Here is an 11009-nt window from a genome sequence, read left to right as displayed (position 1 = left end):
TCAGAGCAGAATAAAATGGCCAGCAGAGGCAGTATCAGTGCCTAGGGCTGACAAGAGCAGAGGTAGCCCTCTAGTGGGGAACCCTGGTACTGGAGGTTACAAAGCCTTGTTAGTAAGCCTGCACCCCAGCAGAGAGAAATCCCAGAGGCTCCTCTTGAGAAGAGGACCAGCAAGAGACAAGGTCTCCGGGTTGAAATTATTACTAGGGGCCAGCAAGGGAGAAGGCTCCCTAGGTGTGGCTACCACTAGGAGCCCAGCAGAAGAGAATGGCTCTTGGGAGGACAGCCGGTCCTCAGAGCCCAGGGAAAGCTTCCAGCCTGGAAGTCCAGCAGCCATCAGCCCAAGAAGTCTCCAGCGGAGGGGTGAGATCTGAGAGGATTGGGTTGACTTGCAAGAAAAGAAAAGGAAGGACATAGGCAACACAGCAACACCCACACACAGACTTAGCTAAGGAACTGGTAAGGGCTTATGGATACTGCCTTGGCAAGCAAGACTGAAAGGGTTTAAAAAGTATAAAAGACTATAAGTTACTGTTTCTAAAGATCTGAGTTACAGACTAATGTTGATGGTTGATGTAGTGTATCTAGATTTTCAGAAAGCTTTTGATACAGTTTCTCATGAGAGACTTCTGAGAAAACTACTCATGAGATAGGAGACAAGGTTCTGGTGTGGATTAGAAATTGGTTATTGGACAGAAAACAGAGAGTAGGGTTAAATGATCATTTCCCTCAATGGAGGAGGGTGAACTGTGGAGTGCCATAGGGATTAGTATTAGAACTGGTGCTATTTAACATATTTATAAATGATATGGAGAGCGAAACGACGAGTGAGGTGATTAAATTTGCAGATGACACAAAACTATTCAAGGTTGTTAAAACATGTGTGGACTGTGAAATATTGCAGGAAGACGTTACGAAATTGGAAGACTGGGCATCCAAATGGCAGATGAAATTTAATGTGGACAAATGCAAGGTTGATGCACATTGGAAAGAATAATACGAATCATAGTTACCTGGTGCTAGGGTCCACCTTGGGGGTCAGCATTCAAGAAAAAGATCTAGGTGTCATTGTAAATAAGATGCTCAAATCTTGTGCTCAATGTGTGGCGGTGGCCAAAAAAGCAAACAGGATGCTAGGAATTATTAGGAAAGGGATGGTGAATAAGATTGAAAATACTCTAATGCCTCTGTATCTCTCCATGGTGCACGACCGCACCTTGAGTATTGTGTTCAGTTCTAGTCGTTGGATCTCAAAAAAGATATAGCAGAATTAGAAAAGGTTCAAAGAAGAGTGACCAAAATGATAAAGGGGATGGACCTCTTCTCATATGAGCAAAGCTTAAAAAGGTTAGGGCTCTTCAGCTTGGAAAAGAGCGGATGAGGGGAGATATAATTGAGGTCTACAAAATCCTGAGTGATGTAGAACGAATAGAAGTAAATCATTCCAAAAGTACAAACACTAGGGGACACTCAAGGAAGTTGCATGGAAATACTTTTAAAACAATTAGGAGGAAATATTTTGTCACTCAATGAATAGTTAAGCTCTGTAACTCTTTGCCGGAGGATGTGGTAACAGCAATTAGAATATTTGGGTTTAAATAAGATTTGGACAAGTTTCTGGCGAAAAAGTCCATAATCTGCTATTGAGACAAACATAGGGAAGCAACTGCTTGCCCCAGGATTGGTAACATGGAATGTTGCTGCTGTGTTTCTGCCAGGTACTTGTGATCTGGATTGGCCACTGTTTGGAAAACAGGATACTAGGCTAGATGAACCATTGGTCTGACCCAGTATGGCTTCTCTTATGTTCTTATGTTCAAGTGCTCAAATACTAGGTTAAGTACCAAGACAGTTGAAATTTGTTGGTGTTTGTTTATGGTAAATGAATTGATGTGATAAGAAATCCTTATTTCTTAGGTGCATAAGACAGTGTATATAGTGGTCCATGTGAGTAGTTCAATTAAACCTGTTTAATTTATTAGCCAGCCAGTTTTTTGGATTTTTCCTTGGGAAAGGACAGGGTAATTCCACCCGCTAACACTTTTCTTCCCCAGGTAGAGGCGTCAAGTGTGTAAGGGACCGACGGAGACTGCCTTCGGGAGGCTTCAGTTAGGCTTCAGTTAGGTTGGACCCCGGATCCAGGAGCACAATGTAAAAGGGGTGCTACATAATAAATTAAGTGAAAATTAAAACTAACAAATTAGATGCTCTGAAGCAAATCCATCTTTTCACCTTGCTCAATAGATTGAGTTATGTTGCATTTCCCTTTGGTACTACAAGGGTATCAGTTTTGGTAACAATGGTTCATTTGTCAGCAAATTTGCAATCTGAAGAAGATCCCGATTCAAGATATTCTCCATTAAAAAAAAATAAGCTACATAAGACCACTGTAATAACAGTATTGCAGCTCAAATAAAATCTCGCCCTCGGAAAGAAACTCAAAACGGGTGAGATTTAGGATCCCAGTCCACGAAAGGCAATCTTCATGAAGTACATTCGTAGCACAAAAAAGGGGAACATTTTTTCCCCACTTGTTTTTAACAGCACTGAAGTTCAAACAAAAGCTGGCTGTGCATTTGTTCTTGAACTCATCAATCGTGTATCCACAGAAGAGGAGAAGCAAGAAAGGTTATATCACTCTGAAGATATCCAGTGAATGCTGATATCAGACTTCAGTCTGATCACTGAGCTTGCTGCAGGCCTGAAATTAAGCAAATAGGAAAAGCTTAGCATTCATTATGTAGAACTAGCTTCTATAAATTGCACCAAAAATTGGTGCTGAAATATTTTAGCGCTGAGCGCTATTCTATAAAGGATCCATGTAATTTATAGAATAGCACAAAGCGTATAAATGATGCCTAACTTTAGGTGTTGATCAAGTCTATTCTGTAACAATGCATGTAAATTCTTGAAATGCCCCTAGAACTCCCTCCCGAAATGCCCCTATCCACACCCCTTGAAATTACGCATTATGGCCTCAATAAACAATTCCCCACACTGTTCCGAAACAGCACCCTAAAAATAGTGCCAGAACAGCAAAGAGGAATTAATTTCCCAATGATCAATGCTAATAACATGCAAATTTAGGCACTTTATTAGCGTTGATCATTAGGGGGGAAGCACAGGAGGATTGTGCCTGGGCATGCGCTCAATCACAATCCTCCTGCACTTGTTTGAAAGGTCCTGGCTGTCATAAGCCCAGACCTGTCAAACATTCCAGAGCTGGAGGTCTATAGGATTCCCCACCACCATCACCCCCCAAAGGCAAGGCCCTGGTGGCCTAGTGCCCCCTAAGCCCCCACACCCCCCCTCGGACAGTGACATGGGGGCTGGAGGTCCAGTGGACCTCCAGCCACCCGACCCCCCTAACATGAGGTCATAGGTGGGCAGGAGATCTGGTGAACCTCTAGGCCCCCTAACCCCCCTGACATTAGTAATTCCCTGGTGGTTCAGTGGGCTATATACCCCAACCCCCACTCTCCCTGGTGGTCTAGTTGACCCCACCCCACTGGACCTCCAAGCTCCCTGTGTCTATGTCCAAGGGGGGTGTGGGGGGCTTAAGGGGCACTAGGCCACCAGGGCCTTGACTTTGGGGGTTGCCGGAGGGTTCCTCGGACCCCCTGGACTGATGGTGGCTGCCTGTCATGGATGGATGGGCTCCCTGTCATGGATGGATGGGTTGCCTGTCATGGATGGGGAGGGGAGGAAGAGCCTTAACACTAACGCCAGCTCTGAGCTGGTGTAGGGTTAAGGCGCTATTCGCCCCGTAAGAGCTACAGTTAAATATAATTTAAATGAGCTTGCGCCAGACATTTGATCATCAGCGCTGGTTAAATGCGAGCGCTAGTCTGGAGCTAGTGGCATTTAGTATTATAGAATATGATGATGTGCGCATAGCTCCCAATTGTCAAATAGCACCAACAATTGATAGCAGCCAATTATTGGTGCTGATTGGCTCATTAATCATAAAGTTGTGAGCGCAAATTGGCTATGTGCATAGATTTGCACGTGCAACTTTAGTCGCCATATATAAAATCCGGGGGGTAGTGTGTACATTGTTTAGACACCTGCAGCCAGCAGCAACCTGAGGGGGTCTTTTACTAAAGCTTAGCTCGAGTTATCTGCAGCAGGTCCTATTTTATTCCTATGAGTCCTGCTGCAGATAACTCAAGCTAAGCTTTAGTAAAAGACCCCTTCAGTTTTTATTACAAAAACCACAAGCAGATTAAGCAATGAGAGCTGTACAAAATTAGATTCATTTCTGTCAACTACAGCAACACTGCCATCGGATGCCAAGCACTGTAAGTGGTTGAAAGATGTAAACTGCTTGTAGTTTAATGACAGAAATTGGCAGACAAAAGTATCAATGTGGGTATAACTACACATTATAAAAACAGCTGCATTTCTTTGTCATTATTAATGTAAATTTTTAACTCATGTGTAACAACCATATCAGTTCTTCTGCTCCATCCCCCGTGGAAAATGTATTTATATTGACCCTTGAAAATATCTTTTATAACGTTTGAAAACAAACCTTAATATTCAGCTGCTATTCGCCTCCTGCATGCCAAAACATCTGGAGGCGACTCAATGGGCATGGTTTCTAAGCCACATCTGGATAGCAGCAGCAGTGTCCCAAGTGGCAATAGGCAGTGTTGCCAGTTACCCGGTCCCCAAACCCGCCCAAAAAGTTCACAACCCCAACCCCGCCGTCATCAACCCCGCCCCCGCTGTCATCAACCCCGCCTCTGCCGTCATCAACCCCGCCTCCTCCGTCATCAGCCCTACCCAAAATGTCATCAACCCCGCCCAAAACGTCATCAACCCCACCCAAAATGTCATCAAACCCCGCCCAAAACGTCATTAGCCCCGCCCCCACGGCCCGAAAAACCGCACAAAAAAAAACAGCGGAAAAAACAAAAAAATAGCCCAAAAAACCGGGACCCGCAGCGGACAAAAATTTCCCACAGCGGGTCTCGGAAAACCGCCCAATTGGGCGGGAAAACCGCCCACCTGGTAACCGTGGCAATAGGTGCCCTGTGTGACACACACCCCTAGCTGCTCACGTTGCACTCTTGCCCTGCCCACTTTAGGTACCTCAGTAAGGGAAGCCAATGGACAGGGGGCGATTTTAGCTCCCTGGCTTCCCTTATAGGCTGTGTGGCTGCACTGGCTGCACCATAGCTAGCTATGGCCCTGAGCAGCAGTTGATGTTTAAATGTTTAAAAAAAAACTGTGAATTTTTGTGTGAGTGCGGGGCTGTACTGTGATAGGAATGATTGACCTCTGACAAAGCCACATGAGCCTTGACAGCTTTGCTCAAATCAGTAAGATGACCTCTGAGAGCAACTTTTCCCTTTCTTATTATTTATTTTTGAAGATTGTGACACTTTCTATTATGGAGCAGTTTAAAAGGTTTTGTGATTCGACTCACATTCAAAGCTTTTGCATGATTAATATAAGAAATATTTCTGGTGGATTTTTTTTGTACATTTAAAATAAAAGAGGCTTAACATGTTGCTAGGGAATTTTCTGATAACTCTGGGAAGATGATCAGGTTGAGAAAATCTTTTCAGTTTGCTCAGCTTGGAAATTTAATATGAATGTAGCAGGGCCCCACTGTGCGCCTTCACTGTTCAACCAGAGAAACATTCTGGAGTCCCTGCACCTAAGCCAATAAACCAAACTAAACTGAAAAAAAGCTAATTTGCCTATAACATGAGGCAATGGAGGATGGATCTGCCAGTCAGTAACTGGGTCGGGGGGGGGGGGGGGGTTCTAGATTACTTTTGGAAAGAAGTATAAAAATCTTATGGTTTATGGTTTGACATTTGATAAAATCGCCTTTTGTTACAAAGCAAATCAAGGCGATTTATAATAAAAATTTTAAACAGATAGAAAAGAACTCCAAAAAATACAAATAGCATATCAGTCAATCGGAGGAACATGCAAACCACAGAAATGGCAATGGGCTATAGCACCACACATACTTTTAGGCATGGCCTAATTTTATAAGAGCTTTATCATGTGCATAAATCAATGTTTTATACATATAAATGGTTTATAAGATTACCCTCTAAGTTGTAGTGGGAGATATGTTCTGTGGCCTCTGGTCAATAAGGTAAAATGCTACAATATATCTACAGTGACTGAGCATATTTTATTTAAGCTAATGTATAACTAATCTTAGGTTTCTACAAGATAGACATGTTTCCTGCAAACAGAAGATTTGCCGTTACAACCAGCTCACCTTGCTTGAACATATAACATCAAGCGCAATGGAAACAGAGTCAAAGAAAACGTGATCCTCAGGTTTCAGGCCACTGTGCTGCAGTGCTTTGATTAAGGATGCTGGAATGAAAATTTAAAAAAAAAACACAGCAGAAAAATAAACATATTTTTCTTTGCTTTTTATCCACAGAATGATATCAACCACTCAATCAATGAATGTACAGAAAATGACATTGTCTGATAATACAACAGGAAATGACATTGTCCGATAATACAAAAGGTAATTTCAAGTACAGAAATTCAAAGCCTCATATACTCTCTAATCCACAGTCAAGTAGGGGGCGATTCTATGATTGGCACCGAGCTTTAGGTACCACAGTGGGACATGCTAAGGGCTAGATTCTATATAAGGCGCCTGAAAAATCCATGTGGAATAAATTTCTGCTTAAGCATATTCTATAAGCGGTGCCTAGATTTAGGCATGGTATATAGAATACACTTAGTTGAAATCCTGGTGCCTAGAGCTACATGCATCCATCCATCCAAGGGAAATGTGGCGTAAATGCTGGTGCTCATTATTGCTTATTAGGTGCTGTTAACAACGCTGATTAGCTTGTTATGCCAAGTAAGTTATGTGCATTGCTATATAGATTTTGGCCTGGTATGCTAGGCTCAATATATAGAATCTCAGGGTTAGTGCCAATTCTATAAAGGCTTTATGGCATGCCTAAACCATTATAGAATACTAGCTTAAAGCCACATTGGCATGCTGAAATATAGGTGTACCTACTTAGGACAGTTCAATGGCCGACAATAGTTGGCATACCTACGTGTGCCATGCAACATCTAGAATGGATAGTATTCTATAAGTTGCATGAGTCACCTGGTGACACACCCATGGCCTGGCTATGCTCCACCCATGTGTATCACAGACTAACAACTTCTATCATAAGATAATTCACCGCAGACCTCAGCTGTGCTCCTTACTGGATCAACTACTCAGTACCATCAAGACTTACACACCCACCTCCTCATCGGTCACGTGGTAACAATCTTAGGGGGTTGTTTACTACTACTACCACTACTTATCATTTCTATAGCGCTACAAGGCATACGCAGCGCTATACATCATACACTAAAGACAGTCCCTGCTCAAAGAGTTTACAATCTAGAAAAAAGCTTAATAAAATGGGAATAAAATGGGCCCTGCTGCAGATAACTTGAGTTAAGCTTTAGTAAACAGGGGGGGAGTTAATCTCTTACTGATTATAAACGTATTTTTAAATTTTTGTATTCATGTTAAGAACTTTGAATCTTCAAATGGCTCTTCTACATTCTTCTACATTGCATTGCATGAAATTGGTTCAAAACACTAATACTCATCTTAAGATGTTATCTTGATCAACCAGGGAGTTAAAAACACGTGCTTCATTGGAAAGTATATTACTACCTATGTCTGAAGCACATACCTGTAAAGGGGATAAGTGGCTTTGGCGCATACATTATGAAATAGTGTCTAGCACTTGCGTTACTGTCAAATATTGGTGCCTCTAATGCACATAAGTGCTATTATTCTATAACATATGTGCATACTTGCCGCCGGATTTTATATATGGTGCCCATATTTGGGTGCCAGACTTTGCATATGAATTAAAGATGTATGCACAAATTTATTAGCTAACAAGCCATTAACTAGCAATCAATTGATGTCAACAATCAGTTATTGCAGCTAATTGGCAGTAATTAGATTCTGCATGTTTCTTCCTGTGCATTATCCTATAACCCAGCATGCCTAAATCCCATAATGCACAACTCAAAAGAGTGCGTGGCCAGGGGTGTGGTAGGGGCATTCCACAAATGTGCATGCAGAGTTATAGAATACTACTATTCCTGCACCCAAGTGCCAAAAGTTGGATGACAGCATTTGCACCAGATTTTAGCTGGCCCACCTACTTTGGACTCAAGCCCATCCAGCAGCAGCAGCAGCACAGCAGTGATATGATGGGGATCCCCAAGCCCCACCAGCTAAGGAATCCTGGCATATTTCCCTTTAAGCGATCAGGGGGTCACTTAACTCAACTCCCCTGACTCCCACTTGCACCAGCCTGAGCCTTCCTTTGCTACTTTCTGTTTGCAGGACCAGGAAGTTGCATCAGATAAATGGCTCAGAGCCAACGTAAGCAAGGAGAATGAGTTGCTGCTCGCTGCCGGTGAAGACCTAAAGGTTTTAAAGGTACCAGGGGGGTCAGAGGAGTGGAGTTGTGAACCCCCCCAATTGCCTGGGGGAAGGGATGGATGCCGAGTTGGGGGGGGGGGGCATTGTGCCCACCCTACGGTCCACCTAAACCGGGTGTCTGGCTATGCCCCTGATTTCCAGTAACTACGCATGAGCATTTTCATCAGCTCTATGGCTGGCATAAGTGCTCATACTGACTGTACACTTAGGTGCTACTTTCCTTTATAGAATAGGTGGCACATATGTGCCTGAACTGACTTCTTTGACTCTAAGAAAATTGTAATATTTTGCATTGACAAGCAGGACTGAGTTAAGCCACAAGTCGTTGATGTCATCTCAGGTCCCTCAGATGGAACTATTATCCCAGAGCTCAGAACTTTAGTGTAAAGTTCTGAGCATGCGTGGCCCTTCCTGCATGCAGCGGTCCCCTCAGTTCTTTAGGTCTGATTTTTCTGCCCAGCCAATCGGACAAAATACAAAGCTCTCTCCTGTGTTGTTTATTGCTGTTTTCCTCGAATTTCCTTACAATTCTTCTACTGTCACAATGTTACCAGGTCTGGCTTTTGTCGTGTCCAAAGTGTGGCAGAAAAATCCTGAACTTTGACACACATACCAATTATCTCTTGTGCCTTGGTCCTGAACACAACCAAAAGGGCTAAGTATTGTGCTTGAATCTCTCAAGAGGGCGGAAAGAGGTTATGCTCAATCAACTAAGAGAGCATTTGAATGCTGAAAAGCAATTGCTTTTAGAAAAGACTCAAAAAGTCTTCTTTGGCCCTGAATCAGTCTATTCCTGTGCAGACCAATTTAACATATTCCATGGATAAACATTCAAACTCTTTGTGCAGTGACCCTAAAGGTTCAATTACCCAAAGCGCAGAGAACCTTGAAGTATTTAGGCTCACAGTGCAGCTGCTTCTTGAGCACCTGCAGACACCTGAGCAGAGGTTGCATGCATCAGCTCCAGGCAAAGAGCCAGTTAAGCACAAGCAGGCCGTCATAGATTCTCTGTCAGATAAAAGGAGGCATTTGGACTCATTCTCTGGGCAGAAGCATCAGCGCGGTATGACTGCCTCTTTTGTGGAGCCATCCAACACTGTGAAGAACTTCTTCAGTGCAGACTCCTTACCGCTGCACAATCATCTATGCAATGCCCTACTTGTAAAACTCTGGTTTTGGTTTGATTACAGTAGTTGATGAGTTCCCTTCAGCAGCATTTTTTCCGCTGCTTGAAACATTCCCATTTTTTTCTTTGATGATGCATCTGATATTATGTCTACGCCATAACCTAAAGAACCATCACATTCCTCTGGTTATACACTTAAGCAGAGTGCTTCCTGCTCCGATTCTGTGGTCTTCTTATTGTCCTCTTCAAACTTTGGCCTAACATAACCCTGTTGCATGTCCTCCTATGTCAGTTCTTCAGTAGTTATGCCACTTGCATCATCTTAGGCTTTAGATCTCTTTTCTTCAGAGTTCATCGCTGTGCACTGTTGACTTACTATGCTCTGGCAGATAACCTTTCAGCTTCACAATTGCATGTGGTTGCACCCTTTGTGTAAAACCTCTGTTACAAAAGTACCCTGTGCCTTGGGAACTGAATCTAGTGTTCTAGTCCTTTTGAACCTCTGGAACCAATGCTTCTCAAGTTCCTAACTTGGAAATACTCTTCCTAATAGCTCTCACTTCAGCTAGCAGAATTAGTGAAATTTAAGCATTGGTAATGTGCAAACAATATACCCAGTTCCATCCTCACAGTCTCATCCTTCAAATTCATCCTGAATTTGTACCTAAGGTTCCCATGCCTTTCTACAGTGCTTCCCACATTCTGTCCACAGGCTTATTATCAAATACTTGAGAGAAGGCCCTTCATACTCTAGATTGCAACTGGACTCTCACCTGCTACTTGAAAAAAAAAAACTGTCATTGAGACAGTCAACCTTGGTGGATCCAAACAGGACTTGTGTCCTCTTGCAAAAGAACCCATGCAAACTGGCAGGCTTCTTGTATACAACTCTGTGATGAACAAGTGCATGTTTCTCTCAGTTCCAAGGTTAAGTCTCGTCAGACTTTTGAGGTCTGCAAGGTTGCTACCTGGTCTTTCCTCCAGACTTTCATTGCACACTGTTACAGCCCTTGCAAAAATGCTGTCAGAAACACTAAGCTTGATTGTCAGTTAAACCAGAGTATAGAACATCACTGTAAAGACAGAACTCTTGAACCAAAATCTTCTTTAATGCAGAATCAAAGAAAAGAAAATGTCTTGCAGTTCTGAAGTGATGAGCAAGAGTTTTCCCCCTGCAGTTGGAGTCTGTTCTCAACCACTCTCCCTGTATACAAAAGGGGAGCTGGTAGCTTCCAGCACTGTGCTGAGAGTAGATGTTGTAAATATTTTTAAACTGGTAAAAACTTGATGATGTTACTAAGGTTTTGAAAGGCTCATGCAGCAAGGCACAGTGATCAGAATACAGTTCATAAAGAAGCATGCTGCAGACAGATTCCCTCTACTCGATGGAGAGAGAAAAAAAGGGGGGGTCTACCTA

The 11009-nt window shown here is 42.9% G+C and overlaps 1 protein-coding gene across 1 annotated transcript in view; it reads right to left on the bottom strand.

The window, feature by feature from the left end:
* Positions 1 to 1759: 1759 nt before the first annotated feature.
* The window catches only part of SLC26A7 (solute carrier family 26 member 7), a 251360-nt gene continuing 242110 nt past the window's right edge, over positions 1760 to 11009 (bottom strand). Inside the window, exons 17-18 of the mRNA XM_030216448.1 lie at positions 6250 to 6350; positions 1760 to 2700 (exon numbers count right to left, since the gene is read on the bottom strand). Of these exons, the coding sequence (XP_030072308.1) occupies positions 2665 to 2700; positions 6250 to 6350 (137 nt within the window). The 3' untranslated portion in view covers positions 1760 to 2664. The remainder of the gene's footprint in view (positions 2701 to 6249; positions 6351 to 11009) is intronic.

The sequence above is a fragment of the Microcaecilia unicolor genome, chromosome 1, assembly GCF_901765095.1.
Source record: "Microcaecilia unicolor chromosome 1, aMicUni1.1, whole genome shotgun sequence".
Lineage (NCBI taxonomy): Eukaryota > Metazoa > Chordata > Amphibia > Gymnophiona > Siphonopidae > Microcaecilia > Microcaecilia unicolor.
This window is presented reverse-complemented; position numbering and strand designations above follow the sequence as displayed.